General features: G+C 41.0%; 1 protein-coding gene across 2 annotated transcripts in view; it reads left to right on the forward strand.

The window, feature by feature from the left end:
• The window catches only part of LOC148010315 (LRR receptor-like serine/threonine-protein kinase FEI 1), a 96,459-nt gene extending 81,743 nt beyond the window's left edge, over window positions 1-14,716 (forward strand). Inside the window, exon 11 of one of the 2 annotated variants that reach the window (XM_087671410.1) lies at window positions 14,694-14,716. In XM_087671410.1, coding sequence (XP_087527536.1) covers window positions 14,694-14,701 — 8 coding nt within the window. In that variant the 3' untranslated portion in view covers window positions 14,702-14,716. Of the gene's footprint in view, window positions 1-12,733; window positions 12,941-14,693 lie in introns of those variants that run through there. The other variant, XM_087671408.1, reaches the window with a different exon arrangement.
• The last annotated feature ends 11,833 nt before the right edge of the window (window positions 14,717-26,549 follow it).

Consider the following 26,549-nt stretch of genomic DNA (forward strand, 5'->3'; position numbering starts at 1 on the left):
TGGCGAGCCACGTCTCCATGGAGGCATGGTGCAACATACAAAAGCGATTCACCTTCTCTTCCATTGAGGCATCCATTCTTTTTTCTACCCCATTTCCAACCACCACATCTCCAGTCAGCCTGTCATCGTCCTTCAGCGTCCATAGCATTTCATTGCCTGGTTCCACCATTGGTAGCCATTGTGAGATATGCACTGACGCCTCTGACACCAACCAACCTTCCGCCATGCTACCTTCCGGACGAGCTCGTTGTCGCACAAAGCCTTTCAGGGTTTTTATGAAGCGCTCCAGGAAGAACATCCATCGCGTATGGACAGGTCCAGCAATCTCCACTTCATCCACAAGATGCACAAGAAGGTGAACTTGTATCGTGAGCATGCTAGTGGGCAGGTATTTCTCAAAGAGACAGACCGTCTCAACTGCTCCCCGCCTTGCGGATTCAATAGAGGATGTCTTAATCTCTTTCTGTGAGATCCATTGCACCAAAGTCGACAGCTTGTAAATGGCCCCGCGAATTTCTGGAGTTAGGCATCCCGCGATCATGATCGGTAGGACAAACTGCCACAAATGAGAAAGCATTAAGAATAATGGCCACTTTTCAAATTTCAAAATGTCCACGCTAATTAAAATCCATTCTGTTCACAAACCTGATATATCTTATGCCAATCATGGGATTTTAGCCCAGACATTTGGTCATCTTTAGAAAATGCGGACCTGAGAGAACGCATCATACCCGTCGGAGTGCGGATAGACTTGATTACTTGCTTCACAATGCGCTCTTCTTTGGTAGACAAAACCCAGGGAGCGCAAGGAAGCTGCACTCCCCCTTCAGCACTCGACTGCGGCCAAAGCGCCTCCATCTTACCTACCTCCTTTAAATCCATTCGTGACCCTATAGTGTCTCTCTTTCCTGTGATGTGGTCCCATAGCAAGCTGCCCACATTTTTGAAAATATGCATGGGATCCAACAAGTGGTTGACCTGTAAGTGGGTCCAATATGGCAACTCGTAGAAAACTGAGAATCGTCGCATTCCATTTGGATGTGATTCCGGGTTTACCATTTTCAGCTCGTACCAGCTTGCAGCGTTCATACGTGCTGGAGGTCGTCCAAGAAAACCTTCCCTGAGTTCATGATCCTCCGGCAAGAAAGCGGCGTGTCCTTGATATACTATCTTCTTTATGGTTCGTGACCTTCGGGAGTCTAACTGTGGCCCACACAATGGACATGCATGATAACCTGAGGTAACGAGACCTGCAAGGCAATCCACGACCTAGTGAATACTTGATTGAATGAAATAAAATATAGATATTACCGGCGAGAACAAAGGTCTGCTCACCTGAGCACTCTCCCAATCCCGGAAAGTCATGCATCGTCCACATGAGAATGGCTCGAATGTTGGCTGACCGCCGACCATCGCGTCTGCTCATATCTTGCACCATGACCCCCTCCTCCCACAAAATCTTAAGCTTATCGACTAATGGACGAAGATACACGTCCATATTTTTTACTTTGTAGCGGCCCGGGACGAGCAAGCTAAGGATGAGATGTCCTTTCTTCGTAGAAAGCCATGGAGGAATGTTGTAGTTGACAAGCACTATAGGACCTTCTTCGTTTGCCATCTTATCTACATTACAGCAAATGAGGCTTAAATGGATAGCTTTATGGAGATGTATGTCAAGTTGCAAGTTGACCATAAACCTTGCATTGTATATAGTAGTCGAGAGATTTTCCGATGTTATATCTCGGCCTTGTATCATGCTCAACGATTTGTTTGTCCCGGTAGATAATTTTTTGTTATATCTCGGCTTTGAGTATAAGTAATCCATTTTAAAATTAATGCGCGGCATCTATGAAATTTTATAACTATGGTAATAAAATTTATTTCAATCAATTCTACTCATAGTCATAAGACCTGAGAGAAATTATCCTATACTCAATTTAAGGGTTTCTTCTTCTATAACAATAATTTTGGGTTCATTTTGATGAAGTACGTGGCCGTATGCAAAGCACATTGCATACCATTACCAATACGTATATCATCTTAAATTTCCTTCCCCTCCCTCTCCCTCTCTTTCTCTCCCTCTCCCTCTCTTCCTCTCTTTCTCTCACCCTCACCCTCTCCCTCTCGTTCTCTTTCTCTCCCTCTCTCATTTCCTCCCTCCCCCTCCCTCTGCCTCTTCCTCCCTCTTTCTCCCTCTCCCTCTCCCTCCCTCCCTCTCCCTCCCCCTCCCTCTTTCTCTCCCTCTCTCATTTCCTTCCCCTCCCCCTCCCTCTCCCTCTCCCTCTCCCTCTTCCTCTCCCTCTCTTTTTCTCCCTCTCCCTCTCTATCTCTCTTTCTCTCTCATTTCCTAAACAAGCAAAAAAAAAGTGATTTAAACATCCTCCAAGCAAAAGGGAGAGGGAGAGATACAATGCACTCTCCCTCTCTTTCTCTTTCTATCCCTCTCTCATTTCCTTCCCCTTCCTCTCCCTCTCACTCTCTTTCTCTCTCATTTCCTCTCCTAAACAAGCAAAAAATAAAGTGATTCAAACATTAAACAAGCAAAAGGGAGAGGGAGGGAGAGAGAGAATGCACTCTCCCTCCTCCCTCTCTTTCTCTTTCTCTCCCTTTCCTATTTCCTCCCCCTCCCTCTCCCTCTCCCTCTATTTCTCTTTCTCTTTCTTTCTCTTTCTCTTTCTTTCCCTCTCCCTCTCCCTCTCCCTCTCTTTCTCTCTTACTCTCTCGTTTCCTCTCCTAAACAAGCAAAAAAGAAAGTAATTTAAACATTAAACAAGCAAAAGGGAGAGAGAGAGAGAGAATGCACTCTCCCTCTCTTTCTCTCCCTCTCCCTCTCTTTCTCTCCCTCTCTCTCCCTCTCCCTCTCCTTCTCTTTCATTTTCCTCTCCTGAACAAACAAAAGAGAACGATTTAAACCTTCAACAAGTAAAAGAAAGAGAGAGGGAGACTCACCAATGAGATATGGCGAGCGTGGGCGGCTTCTCTTTGCAACGAGGGCTCCTCCTCTCCTTCGCGAACAACGGCGGCGGCGGCGGCAGCAAGTCTCTTCCTCCTCTTCTCTCACAAAGCCTTGGCTCTCTCCCTCGCTCTCTCCCTCGCTCTCACTCTCAAAAGGCGAAGAAAAGAAAATGAAAACGGCGCTCTGATTTCAGCCGCGCTTTTTTTCCCTGCGGCGTCGCAATTGGCGTCGCTATATGCGTCGCTATTTGCGTCGCATTTGCGACGCAAATAGCGACGCATATAGCGACGCCTATAGCGACGCTAATATCCGGCGTCGCTAATCGGCGTCGCTATTGCCCCATTCCCTTGTAGTGCATGTATCCATGCATCCACAACAAGTATAATGTCTTTCACATTTGATAGGTATACCACTCCAACATGCCCAATTTAGGTTTTTCCTTTCCTGATACTAACCAATCCATGCCAATGCCTCCTCAGAGATGAGTTCATCTGGTACAGCTGACCATATGTGACATCGGCCTTCTTACCATTTAAATCCTCAAGCAAGTTGTAAGAAACTTGATTGACTCCCAAAGAAAAGTCCCCCATTAGAATCTTCCTTTGTTCTCTAGCTTTCTTGCTGGTTTTTGGATTGTCTACAACCTATTTTCTCTTTTTAATCCTTGCTACCCTTTGAGTTTTAGTTTTAGTATCCCTCTATCTAGCTCTCTTGTTAGCTCAAACATTTGCATTTCCCCATCATCAGACATGTTGGTTTCTATAAGATTCATATTCAATGTGCCTTCATTAGGTCTTCTTTCCAACTATAGCCTAGCTGGTTAAAGTGGCCTTTATTCTTGTTGAGGTTTAGCATCTTGCTGTAACATGCCCGCCCCTCAAATCGCAGGACATGTCTTAGCAGCCCATTGAAAGATCAATCTAGAAGACACCGCTCGTCACTCCCAAGGAATGATATGGGGTTTGCCAACTAGGATCTCTCGAGTCTTCTCCGCAATGGAACTTATCCGATCATTCCCACTAGGATCGACCTAAAGTCAAGGCTCCTAGCAGTCGAGTCATTCTAACAACCTTCTAGCATCGGTCTACAGCTGCTCCACTTTGCGTAGATACAACTAGACCCAAGCATACTCTTATCGAACTTGGTTTAAAGAGAATGGGAAATGAGAGGGATGCATCGCTCGACCTCTCTGTCCGTAGTGCATAGTCCCATTCCGGTCCCCTAAAATGGTATGAATCAGGATTCTAAACAACATTGTCTAAGGTCATCGTCCGTCCTTCCTTAACATTCCTCATTAACATTTTCTTTTGAGGAAAGCTCTCGGCTAACCGAGACCACCCTTCCGAAGGATAGACCTATTGGTCACATCCACCCTGTTCCCTCAGTTTGATTAGTTATCTAATTACCTAACACATTACATTTTGACATGTAAAATCAGCTCCCTTAATTAAAACCAATTAATCACGGGTTCCTTTACGTAGCTTAGGTATTGACACACAAACGATGTCAGGCAAGTTCTTTTTTCTCAAGCATTTGTTCTTTATTTATCATAATTTTGGATTACATCCAATCTCATACCCGAAGGCCATTCCAGCAATTTATAAGATCACTGTTCCAAGTTCCACCTGTAGACTAGTACATGGGCTCAAGATCCCATCTCGAGTCACATTAGACTCTTGTACGGGATCCGGAGGCGAGGGATTTACAGCCAGAGCCTCCCCTCTCACCCAAGCGTCCTCCTGCTCCAAGCAGTACCCACGGAGAGACCTCTCGTGGTGGGTTAGGTCCATATACCCGGTGCGGCTAACAACCCCCTTGGATAAGGCCAGGCAGACAGTCAGAGGTAATTGTTCCTACCTCTCCCTTCAGGCTTTCAACCTGAAGCATTTAAGTGTTTTCCTTGAATTAGTTCCTTGAGAAAAGAAATTAAATACTGTATCTAAGTACAAGCATGAACAATTCGGAGGTCGTTTGTGTGACCCACTGCTAAGGTGTGACTTCTTTTTCCCGGATGCCTAGCGCCCGATCTTGGGTTTTTCTGCATCTTGGCGAAATCCCAATAATTCCAACAAGAGCAAATGGTCTTGGTAAGTTGTCTTAATCTTTCTTAGGGTATCCTAGTCCCTAACTCATGCACTAGTTGGTCTGTCAAGGCAAAGGGTATGCCTTATTCGCAACCCAACCAAGGGTCTTATAATCTTTAACTTCAGCCAAGCTTAGTTTACCCACATGACAATACATGATTCCTCTTTTAAAATTTCACGATGTGGTTTTGATGCAAGCGATCCTTCCAATTCTCTTAGTGCGGTTCAATGCAAGAGTTCCCAACCATCATGCACATTATGCATTTATTATAGTTGCCCCCTAATAGCTTTTAACTCCTTTATTCTTGATAATGAGTACTTATTTCCAATGCACATGATCACATGTGACTTGCATCTATGGAAGTCTAGGGTTTTATTTCCAATGATGAGAGTGTAACTTATGAATAGAAGTTAACATTTCATGTGTTCCTTTTAACCAAGATCGTGAAACGAGAATTCCAAAGGACTATTCATGCACTGAACTGGTTAAAAAGCTATCATTTCATGTGAATAAAGCGATAACCCTATCATTTTATGTGTGTAGAAGTTATCATTTCATGAAAGGTAAGGCGATAACCTTATCATCTTAGACGAGTAAAACTTATGCGAGTTCAACCCTACCGTTGTTTGCAACTTGGTATAAACGAAATCTTATGCACGACATTATCCTTCCATGAGAATTAAGTCCTAAACTAACTTTTTTAATGCTTGAAACTTGGGCTTGATTCGTGTGTGCTGTGTTGGTTGTTCCGCTCGTAGCTCCAGCATTTCCGGTGGCTTGAGCGCCTATGCTTCCCGCGACTTTCTTTTTGGGAGCCATTCCCTCACGGAGATTGGGCAGTCCGGTCCTTAGCGGCTTCCTTAAACACGATCAGCTTGGAGGGCTACCGACTGTGGTTCATTGTTCAAGGAAGTGGTTTTTGGTGACTCCTTCCTTTTACCGTTCTCACCTCTCTTCCTTTACCTCTTTCCTTCTCCTTCCCTTCTTCTACTACTCTCCCTCTTCTCCCCTCTTCCTCCCCTTCTCCCTCTCTCACCTTCTTTCTCTTCTCTCTCTCTCTGTCCTCTCTCTCTCACATTTTTTTCTATTATTTCTTTCCCTCCTTATTCCCTATTTCTCCTTCTCTCTCTCTCCTCCTCCCTTCTCTTATACTTCTCTTCACCTCCTCCTTATTCCCTATTTCTCCTTCTCTCTCTCTCCTCCTCCCTTCTCTTATACTTCTCTTCACCTCCTCCTTCTTATTCTCCCTCTTCCCTTCTCTTCTCTCTCTCACCTTCTTTCTCTTATCTCTCTCAATCCTCCTTCTTATCCTCTCCTTCTCCTTCTGTCTCTCTCCTCCTCCCTTCCCTTCTCTCTCCCAATTCTCCCCTTCTCTCTCTCTCTCACCCTTTTTTTAAATCTTTCCGACCCTATTCCTTCTTTCACCTCACGGCAAGAAAAACATCTAGGGAAAAAAATGAGTGTCTAGGGCCAACGGCGGGAGGCCATTTAAATGGAGGCCCCAGGGGGGGTCTTGCAACTACAGCAATTAAGGAGGGGGTTTGGTTAGGCCCAAAGGCCTATAGGCCTGCGTCGAAATCACGTGGGGAGGGATGTTTTGGGTGGCGGAGCGGGTCGTCGGCAGCACTTAGTTACTGACGCAGACTGACACACTGGGAGGGGGGGGGGGGAGAAAAGCCGTTTGGAGACTGCAAGAGGGTGGCGACACTAGAGACCTAGCGAGGGAAAAAAATGGTGTGCGGGCGAGGCTTCAAGATGCTAATTGCCGCCTATAGCGAGCGGGTGGCACAAGCGATGGAGGTGGTAACTGTCATCGCAACCAGGGGGGGTATTATATAGTTGTGGGAGGGAGGGGGTTTCTCTTCTCAAGCTCCCGACGTGTGGCGCAGGTATATAGGCATGCATCGTGCCCTCTCGCATAGAGGAAACCTTGAGATGATGACGAGGGCGAGGGTGATATTAGCGCTGATAATGATGATGATGATGTGGATGTCGGCTTCAGTTGTGGAGGCGGCGGGAGATGGCGGGTTCACCCGCACAGGTAAGCTTTATATACTATACCATAGTATATTACTAATGTTAACCTTTACTAACATATTCTATATTGCTAACATTTTTAATTAACCCTTACTAACTTACTAACTTTACTTAATTAACTAACTCCTTCTATCTCACCCTACTAACACACCTACTAATTTTGACTACCACCACTAGATTTGATCCTCGAAGGTGAGTGCCAATGTCAAAAGCATGTTTCCTTGGAATGTGTGAGGGCGGAACGAGAGTGAGACATTACAACCTCTCCCCCTTAGAGGAATCGAGATGTCCTCATCTGGAGAGGAGTTGGGGATATTGTTGGTTGAGAGTATATTCTTCAATCCAAGTGGCATCCTCTTTGGGATAATCTTTCCACTGGTGGACGACATTAGGGGAGTTTTGAGGTCTCGAAAATGCCCTGTAAGAGATCCTAGAGAGAGAAAACAATTTACGAAATAAAATCATTTTATAGAATTTTTAAAAGGTTTATATTTTGGTAAGTTAAAATATCAAAATTCATTAATAAGTCATTGTCGTGATATTCTCGTGGTCACATCAAACCTAGAAATCTAGGTCACCATAAAGTTGGCAAGGTTGTCATAATGAAGATCTTACCTCTCCTCATTAAAGTGAAAAGTAATATTCAATTTGAATTTTGGTGGATACTCGATTGCCTCCCTCCATCGTTTCTCCATCGTTTCTCTCTTCTTTTTTTCTCCTCCTTATTAGTCTCTTCTTTGTTTTCGTTCTTGCTTCTAATCATATCCTTAGCTATGGATTAATCACCCAATGATCTCTGTAACTCAGCTATGGATCAATCATCTAATGATCTCTGTAGCTCTCATAAAAGATCTCTCTATCATCTTCATATTGAGTTGGACAGTGAGTATGAACCGATAAGAAAGAGAACAAAATCTATCACGGTTACAGAGTCTATGAAACATATACTGAGGTTTGAAGGAAAGAAGAATATTGATCTTTGGTTAGATGGAAAGCTATATCCCAAAGATCCTAGCAAAAATAGCACTCCTCCTTTCTATAATAGCTCATCATTAATGAGGTTTGTTGGTGATGGCTACAATGGATTTTTAGGTTATACACTTAATCTTGTTGCAGAAAAGGATATCCTTGGACTAGAGAATCATCTTTTGATGAAACACAATATAGAGTTGTTGCAGAAGCTAGAGGATTGTCAACAAAAAATTCATTCATTGGAAAAGCGTATCAAAGCTTATCAACAAAAGCAAACTTTATTAGGTCTTCGAAATCGACAAAGAGCTCTTAAAAATATTGAGAATCTCAAACGAGGAGGAGGAGGCTGTGGTAAAAGAATCCAAGCAGCAAGGTATATTTTTTTCACTTGAAAAATCTTAAATATGGCTTTATTTAAACTACTTGCATTGATTTGTGATGTTAATTTTGCTTAGATCTCTTCTACAACCAAATGCAAGTGAAAGAGATTCTTTAAAAGCAGCTCAGTTTTATTATCATCTTCTTCCTTCAGTGGTTTCAAAGGATATTTTGGAGAAGAAGAAATTTAAAAAGGCAAAGAAACAATGCTTGGAGTCATTTGTGAAGGATTATTCTTTGGATTCTGAGTTAGTACAGAAGACACTGGATAGTATTGGTATCAGTCGAGATGCTTATATGCAACTTTTCCAACTTTTACAATCAAATATGAAGCAAGGACAGGTACACAATTGCATACTTCCGAAACCATTTGTGGTTAGGACTATCAGACAGAGAGTTAATAACAAAGTGATGGAGATTCTAGGTGAGCCTTTTCATATCAAGGCTAGCTTTAAGGGCAAGAAAAAGGAGGTTACATTCAATGAATTTAACAATATTTTCCTTGACTTGCCCACCCTACAATGCTTAATGATCAAATTTTATGACTTGTCCGTAGCAGAGGCACAGGGAGTGGCTAGATTTGTGATTAAACTTGATGAAAGTGAGATTCTGAAATGTAAAAAATTGGAGAGAATCTCTATCACCTTGATGAATAGAGCACTTTCATCAAGTCATTGCAATCACTCAACATCATTTAGTGTTCAATCTGAATATAACATCTGGTGGCTAGGAGCATTTGAGGTAGATACTGAGAATTTTGATATACTATATTGGGTTTTTCATCAAACATCAATACCTAATGTTATTCAAAGGCAACAAGTAGGAGAAGAGCTATTTGTTGAAGGATTAGGGAACTACAGGATTGAGTGGCACATAGCTGGTGACCTAAAGACACTCAAATGTATGTATAATGTATCAAAGGGAGCTAACTCGAGATCTCCTTGCTTATACTGCATGTCACCAGCTGTAGAGTTAAACTCAAGCAATTGGAATAGAGCTCCCTCTAGGCACAATAAGGATCCACAGTTTTAACCAGTCTTGGACATTCCTTTAGCGAATGCCCATATTTGTACACTTCATGCACTTTGCAGGATAATCGAAAAGCTTGTTCATCTCTATATAGGATTTGCATGGAAGTTGAAGCCATTATCAACTAGAACATATGCTATAACAAAGGTTGAAAAAGTTCTCTCTGCAATTGGTTTGCATGGTGGCAATGTTGTTATTAAACCAGATCTTCAAAAGTCTAAGGATGGTAATTGTGTCCCAAAAAAACCATCTATTGGTGGAGTGAAGGCTAGAAGGTTTCTAGGCTTTCATGGGAGACTTGGCAAGATAAACTCGAGAAATGGTGGCTCAACTATTAAATTTAATCAGTGGAAATCCCTACATAATGCAGTTAAGGATCACATTGATAATGGACAAGCTCGAAATAGAAAAGCTAAAGTTTGGGAAACACTAGACAAAGTGTTTTTTTATTGTGATAAGGTTGAATGGAATGATGATGATCTCAAAGACTTTAAAAACCAATTGAACATTTTCAAAAAGGCGATGACAAAAGCTTGGGGTGATCAATACTTTACTCACTATATGGTAAGAAGTTTGTATATGTTTGTTTCTTCATTGTCGAACTCATATAATGTTTTTTAATAACTTTCCTTATTTGTTGACTATGCAACATATTCTATACAACCATGCTCCATACTTTATTAAACAATATGGATCTCTATCTATCTGGTCAACCCAAGGTATGGAAAAATCACATTATCAAGCAAGAACAAAATATTTCAGACATACAAGACATGGAGGTGGAAGACACAAAGCCAACAGTTTATTAGAGGTCTTTCAATGGTTCTATCGACAAATTTGGCATAAATTCAAGCTTAAAGATACAACCACATCAAGCAATACATCATCTTTAGCAAGGACTATACAAATTGTTACCCAAAGAAGAAAAGATAGATATTTAAATTCTTGCGCAAAGCAAAGATTTACAGAATTGTTACAAACCAAACAAAGAGTTGGGAAAAGATGGGTTTCAAGAAACCCTTAATCTTTGGCATCTTCTAGTCTGATTGTGTTGCAGAAGAGTCCTTAGTTTCAGGCACCTCAACAGGGCCTTCAGAGGAGTCCTTGGTTTCAGGTAGCTCGAGGGCCTCTAGAGGAATCTTTTGTTTCATCCCACTCAATAAGACCTCTGTATTTCAAAAACTCTTGTTTTCGATAGCCTGGAAGAAGCTTCAAATTCTTACTATCTCCTACATAAGAGAGCAAATAGGAGCCAAGAACTCCAAAATATCCAACTCTAGATCCACTGTATCCAGGCATAAAGCCAAAAACTCTTATGGCTTCTTCCTTCTCCACCAAAATGATCTTGTCCAAACCTCTGCTGAAAACTTGAGATCCAATTACCTTTGAGATAGCTCTCAAAGCCATCATTGGTAGACTTGGAGAGCTTGACAATCTACTATGATATATTACAATTGTTTGATTGTTTAAGTTTCCAATATAATGGCCAAGGCTTTGATTTTTTCCAAGCTTCATTGGCCTAGAGCCCTTGGCCCTTCCAAGAAAGTTGTCCAGATCTTCAATCTCAATCTATAGAACAAACCACAACAATACAAGATATAAGATATTTATCTATAATGCATAATAAAGTCTAACATAAACTCAATGGATAACTTCGAATTATATTTCATACCTTAGGGTGTTCATCTTCTTCAAGAAGACTATCATCATAAAGATTTATTGAACTCTTGGGCTTCTCATCTGATGGAGACTTCAATCTCTCTTCATACCCTACATCATCAATATGAAGTTTCTTCTGGACCTGCAAGAACTCTTCTTCTGTAGGGTAGCCCCCCCTTTTCGTATTCTATGATCTGATTAATACATGTATGTAAGGCTATAGAGCTATCTTGGAAATTCTCTCCCTCAACATCAAGACTTGCTAGTGGTTCTTATTCATAACCTATAAAATTCATGTCATTTTTGCCCCAACCTGCAAGGATTGCTAAGCAATAATCTTCTCTAAGATCAAAAAGATGTTGAATATCATTTAGCAACACATATCTCTTCTTGTTGATAAGATAAGTGGAAAATGTTGGAACACAAGCAAGAGGACCTTCTTCATCAACCTGTGCACTTGGCTCAATCTCCTTTTCTTCCACCATTGTGATATTGTCACTCTTGAATAAACCTACATCAAAACCTTGGACAAGTTGATTCTCAACATCTTCTTGGAACATCTCCTCCTTCTCTTCGACCTCCTTATCCATACTTGCAATATCCTCTAGCTTTCTCTGTTGATCTATATCTGGAGAAGAATTTTCGATGTACTGAAGATACACAATAAATCCAACGTCCTTGTGGATCAGAAGGCATTGGTGTTGGTACCTGTGGAAAGGGCAACATGTTTCTTTCTTTTTGAATTCCTCATCAATGAGGTTGAACCTGCCTAGCAAAGTTGACCTGGATGTATTGGTGGCTCCCATGACATCACTATAATGAACAAATCCATTGACTTTCAAACCTTGCATATGTCTATCATAAAAACATCTGTACTCCTTAAGTTTATCATCAAGATCCTCCAATAACTCCTTCAAATCAAAAGAAACATTGAAAATTTCCCTGATATAGCAAAACTTGGAAGAATTTCCAGTGGTGTGTAAAAAATCAAAGAGCCTATCATCAAATGTCTCAATTGTCTCCTCCTCATCCATTCCTTCCAGAGATAGCTTCCTCTTTGTCATCTTGACCAGAAAAATATTTATCCCTGAAAAAAAAAAGCAGAATAGAACCAATATCCAATAAAACAAGATGGAACCATGGAAAGAGGCCCCAACATTGATTTTCCAAGACAAAAAAATCAAAAAAGGAGAAATTTTTTAGTTGACCGGTGAAACGCGAAAATTCAAGTGTGTAAGGCAAATGCCTGTGAAGGAATCGCGTTTCATCGGACACTAGCTTGAAGACAAAAAATATTCTAATATGTGGCCCGGTGAAACGCGATACTAAGCAAAATATCATCAACAGAGACATTGTTTCGCGTTTCACTGGTCAAAAATTGCAAATGAAGAAAAGAAACATGAACAATAAATAAATTCTATGGAAACACACAAATTGATGATAAAATCATTTTTGGAAAAGCTATGCTGCTTTTGAAAGATAGAAAGCACATAACATCTTTAATTGTTCAAGTGTTATAAAACATTCTTTCTATATTAATCAAATTTATTTTGTTAAAATGCTTGTAATAAAAAAATTTGTTACCTATCAAAGATTGTTGAACTGCTCTCCACACAGGAAGCAAGGACCTTGAAGGGAAGTCGAGACGAAATTTTGGCAGAGAAGAAGACAATGTCGGAGAAATGGGTTTGAAATGCTTTTATATCGACCGTTAAGCATGTGGTGATAGTTCCAACGAAAAAGTTTGTGTAATAATGGAAACATACGTGTACACGTGTTTGACTTAACACAGCGTAATAAACTCCTCAGAAGACGTGCACATTCTCTTTTTCCAAAAATACGTCACATGTGTGTTAAATAACCATTTTCCAAGTAAATAAAAAATTCCAGTAAGCGAGAGTACGTCACATGTGTGTTATTAACACTTTGCGAAGAACGTTGAGTCCATGCAAATTCACCGCCTTTACCTTTCATCGCATTTCATCGCTACTCCATCTTTGTTTTTGGTGTTCCTTCCAGTCTCCAAGCATTTCCTTCCAATCTCCAAGCATTTCACTGCTTCCCCAACAAAGCAAACCTTTGAGCATATTGTCATCTTTAGGCTGAGATTGTGAAGAACAAGCTAAAAAGAAGATATGGTTTCTGCATCTTGCTTTTCAATAACAAGCTCCATTCAATGCATTGTTTTGATACTTTTCCTTAATCCTTTATGTTATTATTAGCTTATGACCACTACAAAAGAATTTTTTCCACAGTGAAAGCATTCCTTAATATTGTGGATATTTAAGGAAATCTTCAAATTTTCTCCCTAATTCTGTGGATATTTTATGTAATCTTAAAAGCTTTTCTTGGATCAAAGCTATTTTTTCTTGGTTTTGTCAAAGCCATTCATGAGCTGTCCGGTGAAACGCGAAAATAAGGTACTTCAAGCAGGTTTCCTGGCTTAAATTCGCGTTTCACTGGACACAATGGACAACAAGTCCGGTGAAACGCGAAAAGAAGCAGCTGCAAAGAGGCGCCTTGCTTGACACTCGCGTTTCACTAGACAGCTCGAGAAAAATTCAGCTGATACGAGAAAACGCCATGCAGCATAGATAACTCTTGTCTGGGACTCGCATTTTGGTTTACGTGCTGGAGAAGAAGTAACATATGTTTTTTTGGCAGATGGCTAGGACTAAGGCAACAGCAAGAAAAGAGAAGATTGATCCTAGGGATTTAGCATCAAAGATTCATCAGTCTTCAAAGCCTCAGAAGCTCTCTAGAAAGTCAAAGCCAAGGAGAAGGTTTTCTCAAAATGTCAGGTGTCTAAGGGAGATTAGAAAGGCAGTAAATGCTCTTGACAATGCAATTTCAAAGTTGTCTTTTCAGAGGCTTGTCAGGGAAATTTGTGACAGATATAGTTTGGATAGTTTCAGATGGACAAGAACAGCTCTTAATTGTATACAAGAAGCCACATAGGATTTTCTAATTGAGTTTTTTCAAGATGCCTACATTTGTGCTGCTCATGCTCATAGGCTCATACTCATGGACAAGGACATGGTAATTCTTAGGAGGCTAAGATATAGATTTTCAAAGGTCCTTGAGCCAATTCTCCTCACTGATATGAAGACATTTAATATCCTTAATGTGCCCCCAGCTAGAAGAAAGAAATATGATTCTAGTGTCAGGGTTGAGGATGTCACCCATGAGAAGGATACAAGGCAACATGAAAAAGAGGAGAAGGCTAAAGAGGAACAAGCAGATAAATGGAGAGAGTATAGGAGGCAAAGGGTTGAAGAAAGGGAAATAGAGCAACTAGAGTTCTTTGAAAATGAGCTAGCCACCCTTCTTGAAGCAGCTAATCCAAAAGGATTCAGTGTGTTTTGTTTCTTACCTGGTGACTTAGGCAAAATAACTGAGGTTATCTCCTTTGATGCTGCATGTGTTCGGATTCTTAAGGATAAAAGAAGAGAAGTAAATGACAGTCTTATTCTTGCTGGCCTAAGGTATGTCCATCCATAATTACTTATACTTTTTGATATTTTTTTAGCAATAAGATTTTTCTTGTTTATACTCACTATTTCTATACCTTTTCTAGGTGTATAATGCATGAGTTTCCTTTGGATATACAACAAAAAATTGAGGTTTTTGATCAATCTATCTCATTCTTTATGAGGAATGAGCTTGATGCAAGTTTTATTGAGCACTGGCTCAATTTGATTGACTTCGATACTTTGGAGCTGCTTATAATTCCATATAATGAAAAGTAAGTGTTTCAATATTCTATTAGAGTTTTTGAGATTTTATCCTACTAATTTGTTGAGATATGATTGCTTTTAGTTCTCATTGGAGCTTGATTGCAATAGACCTTGTGGATAAGCAATGCTTTTTAATCAACTCTATGAAAGGAAGCCATGGAAATGCTAAATTGTAAGTTATATTATCCAAGGGCTCCTTGATATTTCAATTTTTTTTTTTTGTAAGTACTCTAAATTTCAACATATTTTATATATAGAGGTGCCAAAAGATTAATTGAAGAGCTAGAGAAAAGACCCCCTATGCCATCTGATTTGCTTGCAACAATGCAATATAGACAAGTTGCGGTAAGTTATTCATTAAAATAATTGAAACATGAGTTTATTCTATGAACTACAATTCGTCCTCTTTATAGTTTTACTTTGTGTTGGTGGTTGCAGTGTCCCCATCAGGATAATAGCCATTCTTGTGGGCTGGAGGGTGATTGCAAATGCTAGAAGAATGGTTAACTTTGTTTATCTTAATGATGATAAATATGTAAAGGTAATATGAAAGATACTAAACTTTAAGATAGATATTAATTGCAAATAGTCCATTGATGATAAAAATATAGTCTATTGTAAGAACAATAATGAACTAAAACTCTTTTTTCTATAAATGTGTGATAGTTTTCGAAGGATTGCTATACATCTGAGCATGTTTGGTACATCAGAGCAAAGCTCTTGAAGTATATAATGGTCAATTGTATACAACTAACAACAGAGATTGGTGGGGATTTGCACCATGAAGGAGATGCAGTGCCTATAACCACGGAAGGAAAATCCACAGCTTCAACACCTTCTATACCCAAGACATCAAAGAAAGGCAAAAGGACTCCTAGAAATGATAGTTCTCCAAAAAAGAAATAGCTTTGCCATATCGCCTTGTAGGCCTTCATATATAGAAATTTGCCCTTCAGCCCTTGTATATCTCATAGAGATGGCAGATAGACATCTGCTATAAAATTTGTACATGTATTTTATATTGATAGTAAAGATATCTTTTCTTGAATGTCATTGTAGTGTATTTTATTTTCTCTCCTTTTCGATATCTGCAAAAAATAAATTACAAATGTTAGTTAGTTAGAAAGTGAGATCTTGATATACATCTAAGTAGATATAATATGATGTGAAAACTTACTCGTTTCTTGTCAAGTTGGAATACAAAGGAGCATGGTAGTTCAATGTCTTCATTTTGTAAATCCATCCTCACTTGATGTAGCGTACATGATTTTCTGATCTTTAAGATTGCAATAATATCCTCGTTGAACCAAATATCAAGATCCACAATAGGATCCTGCTGAAATCATTAAGATTCTGGTCTAAAGCAACTGGACTACTACCAACAAAATGCTATCGACTATAGTAAAAGCTAAGGATAAAATTTTGAGTAGCAATCATATATTTACAAGCTATAGAGTCTTGATCAATCTTACATATAATTTTTCCTTCTGTCCTTGTATCCCATCCTTCATCAACAAATTGTATGATATGATCATATGTTAGTCTCTTTACTGAAAGCATGGTTTTTGTTATTCTTATCTCCATATTAGAGAAGAAATCAATAAATATATTAATAGGCATAAATAAAGTAACTTTGCTTAGCCTACTTGAGATATTAGATTTTAGTGCTTTTTGGATCTCAGAAAATATCTTACATCTATAGCCCTCACTAGTAGCTGGACTTGGCGAAGGCCACTCAAAGCTTGAAAAATCTGGCAAAGGAAGGAGTTTTATTGATCCCCATTGGCAACACCGCATAGGAATAACATAAGAATGGTCATAAAAGAATATTCCATTCTCTGCAAGCTCTGTCTTCTTTCTACCTCTATACATTTCTTCTCCAATTGAACCATGTATAACATCAATAACATCAATAATAGATTCCACTGGTTGCCATTCCTCAAGATTAGAGGGATAGACATCTACAAGACAAACAAATATTAATGGAAAAACCTAAACTATGTTTAAGAAAGGAAAAACTTTAAGCATCAAATTCTTACAATTTGGTCTATGCATTGGAAGCTTTGAAGATCCAGGTTTCAAACACAGCTCTCTATGCATGAACATATGTTGCACTAGTACCTCTTTGATACTATTCTTATTTGCTCCAAGCTTAAAATCTCAGATTCTGCCCTTCCAAGCAGAGATAAACGAGCTCTCATGTCTTTGCCTTTTTCCATGTTTTGCTTGTTGCATGGTGATCCAACTACCTTTGCTAATGATAGTAGGAATCCATCTTCCATCAGTTTGGAATGAGTTAAACACTGATATGGATGTGATTTGGGAGTTTGGACGCCTTGTTAAAGGTCGAATTTCTGTATCCATGGTAGAAGAGAGAGATACATGCACAAAGAGAGAGAGAGAGAGAGAGAGAGAGAGAGAGAGAGAGAGAGAGAGAGAGAGAGAGAGAGAGAGAGAGAGAGAGAGAGAGAGAGAGAGAGAGAGAGAGAGAGAGAGAGAGAGAGAGAGAGAGGACTAGGCTATCATAACGGAGGGAAAAACAATAGAGGAATAAAAGAAAGGAGGGAAAAAACTGAGCGCCATGCTTTTCACCAATTTGAATTTCGATTACATCAGTCATTATCATTAATCTAGAAACATCATTAAATAAAAGTAGCCGAGACTCTATGCCATTAATGCAAAAGATGTCATAATCACGAATATAAGAGACTAAAAATACATAATAAAAATACAAATTCGTAATATTATCATATTTATATATTTTTGTAAAATGATTTTTTAATTTTTTTAAAATAGAAGTTCCGTTACTGAGGCTTTGCTCTTATTGGTCTAGAGCACTCTCTCTCCACATCCTAAAAGGCATTTTCGAGACCTCAAAACTCCCCTAATGGGTATTCTCTCAAGGTCATTGACCTCAAATGCCTCTCCTGGATATCCAGAACTCTATTAGGCTGTAGCTCAAGGACTCCTTGGCTAGGCATTACAACTTGCTGATCATCAAGTACATGATTTGGATTAGGTAGATACTTTTTCAATAGGCTAACATGGAATACATTATGAACTTTTAGGGTTGCGGGTAGTTGTAGTCTGTAAGCATTAGGTCCTAGGCACTTAGTGATCTTATAAGGTCTGCAATACCTTGGAATTAGCTTCTTGTACTCACCCAAGGATAGTGAATACTTTTTAGGGTGTACGCAGATGAAGACCATATCACCTTCAACGAAGGATCTATCTTGCCGTTTCAAGTCTGCATAAGCCTTCTGTCTGTCCGTGGTGGCTTGGATGTCCTGTATTATTGATTTGATTTGGTCATCCATGTCTCCCAGCAACTGCTTTGAAGCTTCAACCCTCAAGGTTGGATATGAGAAGCTCAAAGGAGTACGACAATCGTGCCCATACAATGCTTGGAAAGGGGTCATCTGAATGCTTTGTTGGTAAGAAGCATTGTAGGCAAACTCAACCAGTGGAAAATATTGAATCCACTTTTTGGGTTCGCGACAGCAGTGTGCCCTAAGCATATCTTCAATGATTTGATTGACTCGTTCTGTTTGACCATCAGTTTGGGGATGGTAAGCTGTGCTGAAATAGAGTTGAGTCCCAATGGTCTCGAAGATAGCCCTCCATAAGTGTGATGTGAAGAGAGAGTCATGATCACTAATGATTCTTCTGGGCAACCCATGCAGTTTGAATATCTCCTTGATGAATAATCTTGCGATGTGTGAGGCTTTATAGTTTGTCTTGACAGGGATAAGATGTGCTACCTTGGTGAGCATATCTACTACAACCATAATAGAGTTGTATCCTCCCTGCATTTGGGATAGGCCAACAACAAAGTCCATACTAATGAATTCCCATTTCATTTGGGGAATGCCAAGTGGTTGCCATTTCCCTGGCATCTTGACATGTTTGGCCTTAATGCGTTGAGAAGACAAACATTCCATGACATATTTAAGAATGTCAGCTTTGAGCCTATCCTAATAATAGCTCTTTTTGACTGCATTAAGGGTCTTGGCATAGCCAGGATGTCCCGAGAAAGGGGAGTCATGGGCTTCCCAAAGTATCTTCTGCTTGAGAGATTTGCTTGCGGGGATACATGATCTCCTCCTAAAGTAGACAAGTCCACTACTGACAGAGAATTCTTGATACTTCATCTTTAGCTCTAGGTCTTGATCCTTGATGGGGATCTCCCTTAGCAATTTCTGATAAACTGGGTCATGACATGCCTTTTCTCTAGCTAGTTCAAAAATTGGGTTGTTTGGCATTGATACCTTTGTGGCTAAAGATTTTGCTATTGATGAATTTTGCAAAATTGGAGAATTTAGAAATGCCTTGCGACTGAGTGTATGGGCAACTACATTCTATTTTCTCGGCCGGTATTTGATTTCAAAATCATATTCCTCCAACACTTCAATCCATCGACGTTGCCTCATATTGAGCTCATTCTAGGTGAAGATCCATTTAAGACTCTTGTGGTCTGTCACTAAGGCAAATTTGTTACCCAGCAAGTAATGTCTCCAAAGTTTGAGAGTATGGATGATAGCCAACAGCTCCAGATCATGGGTGGCATAATTCCTTTCATGGCTCTTCAGTTTCCTTGAAGAGTATGCTACGGGATGACCTTCTTGTATGAGTACACATCCTAAGGCAAGTGCGCTAGCATCAATTACCACTTCAAACTCCTTGCTAAGATCAAGAAGTTTCAGGATGGGTGCTAATACCAAGCTTTGCTTTAGTTTGTCAAAGCTAGTCTGTTCAGCAGGTGACCATACAATTGCCACTTGCTTCTTTAGTAGATTAGTCAGAGGTGCTGCAATCAAAGCCTAGTTTTTTATAAAGATCATGTACCATCCCGTCAATCCAAGGAAACTACGTATTTCTTTGATAGAAGTTGGTGTTGGCCATTCTAGAATGTCTCTGACCTTGGCGGGATCCACTGAAATTCCTTCCGCTAATACAATGAATCCCAGATATTCAATCTGTCGCTTGAAAAATGCACACTTCTTCTTCTTGGCATAAAGCTTGTGTGCTCTCATTGTTTCAAGAACAATGTGAAGCTGGGGTCCGTGATCTTTTTCCTGCTTAGAGTAGACTAGGGTATCATCAAAGAAGACGAGTACGAAGTCATCAAGATAGGGCCTAAAGATATCCTGCATTAACATGTTGAAGGTAGCTGGAGCATTTGTCAGCCCGAATGACATCACTAGGAATTCAAAGTGTCCATATCTTGTGCTGAATGCAGTCTTCGGAATATCTTCTTCCTTGATCCTTATCTGATAATATTCGGACCTGAGATCAATTTTAGAGAAGATATTTGCACCTTGAAGACAGTCAAGAAGTTCATCTATTCTTGGGATGGAGTATTTGTTTTTAATGGTCGATTGATTCAACCCTTTGTAATCAATGCATAGCCGAAGCATTCCATCTTTCTTCTTCTGGAATAGCACTGTAGCTCCCCATGGCAAACTACTAGGATGGATGTAGCATTGGTCTAACAGTTGGTTGAGTTGTTCCTTCAGTTCAATCGCTTCTAGGATGGACATCCTATATAGTCTCTTTGCGACTGGTGCAGCTCCAGGCGCCAGTTTGATTTCATGATCGACTTCCCTTTGAGGAGAAAGTTCTATTAGCTCTTCAGGAAATACGTCTGCGTAATCCGTTAACCATGAAGGTTCTTCCCCAGATTCTTGATTTTGATCTAGCTTACTTAGTTTAATCAGATAGACAGGTAGACGCTTTCTAACTCCTTTTATTATTCGTGTTGCTTTTGCCAGTTGAATTTTTGGCTTACTAGCCTCTCCTTGAGTTGTAACTAGTTCCCCTTCAAAATTTCGAAAGGAGACTTGGCCCTTTCCATAGTACATGTGGGAATCATTGGGTATTAGCCAATCCATTCCGAGCAAACATTCGTGGACACCTAGTTTCATTACCCTAAATCTCACCGAAGTCAACTTTCCACCCAGTAGGAATTTTACCTTAGTAGTTTGCCTGGTACAAGAGACCTCACAACTATTTGCCAATTCCACAAGTAAAGTAGATGTGTCTATTGTGGCTATCCCTAGTCTTTTTGCACAAATCGGTGAAATGAAGGAATGTGTACTGCCACAATCGATTAGGGCTTTGAATCTTTTATCTTCATAATCCGATGGAGATTGGATCACTGAGAATTAGTGATTCGATCCCTTCTTGTGAAGAACAGTGTGAACCATTGCCCTCTCAATGTCAGCTTCCATGGATGGATCTTCTTCATCACCCAAGTCCTTGTTGGCAACACTGGAGGTTCTCCCTCTGGCCATGACGGTGGCTCCTTGGCCATGGGTGGCTCCTGGGAATGGCCCTTGGTGTTGTCCGCAGCTAAGCTTGGGACACTGCCTTTTGAAGTGTCCAGGCTCGTTGCAATGGAAGCAACGGAGGTAGCGGCCACATTACCATGTGTAGGGACAAAGTTGTTGACAGTGTTGATCCTAGATTTCTTTCTTTGCCTCTGATTTTGGCCCTGCACTCTCTTAGCCTGAGACCTATACATTTCCTTGTTCTGCTCCCCGTAAGACCAAGTCTTGTTGTTCCTTGGCTTGGTCTGCACCTCCTGTATTATTGGTGCAGCTCGTATGAGTGCATCTTGTAAGTCCGTTGGGCACAATGATTCCAGGCGGGTGTTTATGGGTGGATTTAACCTAGCACAAAACTTTGACACCTGTTATGTTATATCCATTTGTGGTGCGTATTTTAAGAGAGACGAACTTTGAATAATATGCACCAAGGGATAGTCCAAGCTGCTTCAATTCATAGAATTTGTTCATCTTCTGTGTGCGGTAGGCAGGTGGCAGATACCTCCCTCACACAGCTTCTTTAAGCTTCTCCCAAGTAACTGACCCTTCCGAGATCCCTTAGTCTCTACACCATTGTTTCCACCAAAGTCTTGCTTCGTCGGTAAGCTTTAGTTTGGCGAGCATAGCTTGGTTAGTGGGCGCAGTCTTGATTTGTTTGAGAAGGAGCTTTTTCTTTTGATTTACAGCTGTACTTAGTGCAGGGGTCAGACTAGGAATCTGCACTTGGGGTTGCACTTGGACATTTAATACAAATTTTTATGTTAAAAACTTACCAAACATTTCTCACATTACATTAATATGCCCAGTACAACTTTTAGCCAAGTGACCTAATCACTTAACTCCTATACCAACACTTACAGCCATGACAAATAGTGATTTAAAAAAAAAAACTCTTATTCATTCATGAGGGCATAGGCCTTTTGAGTACATTTATTTTGGGAAAGTAGAACAAGCTGATTGGCACATTAGTTTAGGAAAAATAGGATTATGTTACATTCGGCTACAGGGAATGAGTAATAGTATGGAGAGGAGTCATGGAATTTCAGGAATTGGTAAGTCATAGGAAGCTTGGGGTATCCCTTCCTTTGATACCCGTTCTTCTCATAACGCCCCAACACTTTGATTTTGTTGGCAGGGATCACCTGAGTCACTTCTTCATACACATATTTGTTCTGCTTGACTTGCTGACTGCCAACATGCAGGGTTGCGTTTGGGTGAGCTTCGACAAAGATGAACAGCTTCATGATATTTAAATCCTCCATCCACTTGATTCTCTTCAAGTTGGTCTGAAGGTACGCAAGTCGGTGGGCTGCTATGTAATATATTCCCGATTCTCCAATCCATCTCTATTCCACGTAGAGGGGTGAAGGATTGTAGATGCGGTCTAGGATATTCATCATGCCTAGCCTTCGTGGATAATCGGAAGTACGCATTGCAGTCATAAACATAACCTGGAACACCAAGAATTTGTTCCATGCTTCGTGACTCTGCAGCCCAGCATCCATAAGTAAGTAACGAAATGTTCTCAACAGCAACATTGCTCTATTTAACTTCCACCATTAAGTTCCTTGTAAATATTAGATTCTGTTGGTTCGCTCTGATACCAACTATAACGCGCCCGCCCCTCAAATCGTGGGACACGTCTTAGCAGCCCATCGAGAGATCAATCTAGAAGACGTCGCCCGACACTCCCAAGGAATGATATGGGATTTGCTAACTAGGGTCTCTGGAGTCTGCCCTGCAATGGAACTTATCCGGCCGTTCCCACTAGGATCGACTTGAAGTCCGGGTTCCTAGCAGTCGAGTTATCCTAACAGCCTTCTAGAGTCGGTCTACAGCCGCTCCACTTTGCGTAGATACAGCTGAACCCTAGCAGACTCATACTGCACTTGGTTCAAAGAGAATGGGAAATGAGAGGGATGCATCGCTCGATCTCTCTACCTGTAGGGCATAGTCCCATTCCAGTCCCCTAAAATGGTATGAATAAGGATTCTAACCAACATTGTCTAAGGTCATCGTATGTCCTTCCTTAACATTCCTCATTAACATTTCCTTTTGAGGAAAACTCTTGGCTAACCGAGACCACCCTTCCATAGGATAGAACTATTGGTCACATCTACCACGCTTCCCTCAGTTTGATTTAGTTATCTAATTACCTAGCACATTATGTTTTGACATGCAAAATCAGCTCCCTTAATTAAAACCAATTAATCACGGGTTCCTTCACATAACTTAGGCACTGACACACAAACAATATCAGGCAAGTTCTTTTTTCTCAAGAATTTGTTCTTTATTTATCATAATTCCGGATTACATCCAATATCATGCCCGAAGGCCATTCCAGCAATCTATAAGATCTCTGTTCCAAGTTTCACCTGTAAACTAGTACACGGGCCCACGAGATCCCATCTCAAGTCATGTTGGACTCTTGTACGGGATCCGGAGGTGAGGGATTTGCAGTCAGAGCCTCCCCTGGCACCCAAGCGTCCTCCTACTCCAAGCAGTACCCCATGAAGAGACCTCTCATGATGGGTTAGGTCCATATACTCGGTGTGGCTAACAACCCCCTTGGATAGGGCCAGGCAGACAGTCGGAGGTAACTGTTCCTGCCTCTCCCTTCAGGCTTTCAAGCTGAAGCATTTAAGTGTTTTCCTTGAATTAGTTCCTTGAGCAAAGAAATCAAATACTGTATCTAAGTACAAGCATGAACAATTCGGAGGTCATTTGTGCGACCCATTGCTAAGGTGTGACTCCTTTTTTCCGGATGCCTAGCACGCGATCTTGGGTTTTTCCGCGACTTGGCAAAATCCCAATAATTCCAACAAGAGAAAATGGTCTTGGTAAGTTGTTGTACTCTTTCTTAGGGTATCCTAGTCCCTAACTCATGCACTAGCTGGTCTCTCAAGGCAAAGGGTATGCCTTATTCGCAACCCAACCAAGGGTCTTATAATCTCTAACTTCAGCCAAGCTTAGTTTACCTACATGACAATACATGATTCCTCTTTTAAACTTTCATGATGTGGTTTCGATGCAAGCGATCCTTCCAATTCTCTTAGTGCGGTTCAATGCAAGAGTTTCCAACCATCATGCACGTTGTGCGTTTATTATAGTTGCCCCCTAATAGCTTTTAACTCCTTTATTCTTGACAATGAGTACTTATTTCCAATGCACATGATCACATGTGACTTGCGTCTATGGAAGTCTAGGGTTTTATTTTCCAATGATACGAGTGTAACTTATGAACAGAAGTTAACATTTCATGTGTTCCTTTTAACCAAGATCGTGAAACAAGAATTTCAAAGGACTATTCATGCACTGAACTGGTTAAAAAGCTATCATTTCATGTGAAATAAAGCGATAATCCTATCATTTTATGTGTGTAGAAGTTATCATTTCATGTAAGGTAAGGTGATAACCTTATCATCTTAAACGAGTAAAACTTATACGAGTTCAACCCTACCATTGCATGCAACTTGGTATAAACGAAACCTTATGCACGACATTATCCTTCCATGAGAATTAAGTCCTAAACTAACTTTTTTAATGCTTGAAATCTGGGCTTGATTTGTGTGCACTGTGTTGGTTGTTTCGCTCGTCCCTCCAGCATTTTCGGTGGCTTGAGCGCCTATGCTTCCCGCGACTTTCTTTTTGGGAGCCATTCCCTCGCGGAGATTGGGCAGTCTGGTCCTTAGCGGCTTCGGTTAAACACGACCGGCTTGGAGGGCTGCCAGCTCTACGGTTCGTTGTTCAAGGAAGTGGTTTTGGGTGACTCCTTTCTTTTACCCTTCTCACCTCTCTTCCTCTATCTCTTTCCTTCTCCTTCCCTTCTTCTACTACTCTCCCTCTTCTTCCCTCTTCCTCCCCTTCTCCCTCTCTCACCTTCTTTCTCTTTTCTGTCTCTACTTCCTCTTCTCTCTCTCTCTCTCACCTTTTTTTCTATTCTTTCTTTCCCTCCTTATTCCCTATTTCTCCTTCTCTCTCTCTCCTCCTCCCTTCTCTTATACTTCTCTTCACCTCCTCCTTCTTATTCCCTATTTCTCCTTCTCTCTCTCTCCTCCTCCCTTCTCTTATACTTCTCTTTACCTCCTCCTTAATTCTCCCTCTTCCCTTCCCTTATCTCTCTCTCACCTTCTTTCTCTTCTCTCTCTCAATCCTTCTTCTTCTTATCCTCTCCTTCTCCTTCTCTCTCTCTCCTCCTCCCTTCTCTTCTCTCTCCCAATCCTCCCCTTTTCTCTCTCTCACCCTTTTTTTAATCCTTTCCCACCCTATTCCTTCTTTCACTTCACGGTAAGAAAAACATCTTGGGAAAGAAATGAGTGTCCGGGGCCAGCGGCGGGAGGCCATTTAAATGGAGGCCCGAGAGGGGGGGTCCCGCGACTGTAGCAATTAAGGAGGGGGTTTGATTAGGCACAAAGGCCTATAGGCCTACGTCAAAATCATGTGGGGAGGGAAGTTTTGGGTGGCAGAGCGGGTCGTCGGCAGCACTCAGCTGTTGACGCAGACTAACACATCGAGGGGGGGGGGGGGAGAAAAGCCGTTTGGAGACTGCAGGAGGGTGGTGACAGTGGAGACCTGGCGAGGAAAAGAAATGGTGTGCGGGCGAGGCTTCAGGATACTAATTGTCGCCTACAACAAGCGGGTGGCACAGGCGATGGAGGTGGTAACTATCACCGCAATTGGGGGGGGGGGGTATTATATAGTTGGGGGAGGGAGGGGGTTCCTCTCCTCAAGCTCTCGACGTGTGGCACAGGTATATAGGCTTGCAGTCGTGCCCTCTCGCATGGCGGCCACCTCGAGATGATGACGAGGGTGAGGGTGATATTAGCGCTGACGATGATGATGATGATGTGGACGTCGGATTGAGTTGTGGAGGCGGCGGGAGATGGCGGGTTCACCCATCACAGGTAAGCTTTATATACTATACCATAGTATAGTACTAATGTTAACCTTTACTAACATATTCTATATTGCTAACACTTTTAATTAACCCTTACTAACTTACTAACTTTACTTAATCAACTAACTCCTTCTATCTCACCCCACTAACACACCTACTAATTTTGACTACCACCACTAGATTTGATCCTCGGAGGTGAGTGCCAATGTCAAAAGCATGTTTCCTTGGAATGTGTGAGGGCGGAACGAGAGCGAGACATTACACTTGCCTAGAATTCTGTTGTGGCATGGGATACATCTCCCCTCATGTTCTTCTTGGATAAGGCCAATTAGGAGCATTATGACCTCTCTTCATGCAATTAAAGCATTCAAAGTTTTCCCATCTATTTCTTGGAGGTCCTCTAAATCTAGGTTGCATTTGAAGCTGCCTTGCCTGCAATAGAGTCATATTCAAATTCAGATTTGCCAACTATT

Source organism: Lygodium microphyllum, chromosome 29 (genome assembly GCF_053477565.2).
Source record: "Lygodium microphyllum isolate KBCC chromosome 29, Lygodium_microphyllum_v1.1.10, whole genome shotgun sequence".
In the NCBI taxonomy this organism is placed as follows: domain Eukaryota; kingdom Viridiplantae; phylum Streptophyta; class Polypodiopsida; order Schizaeales; family Lygodiaceae; genus Lygodium; species Lygodium microphyllum.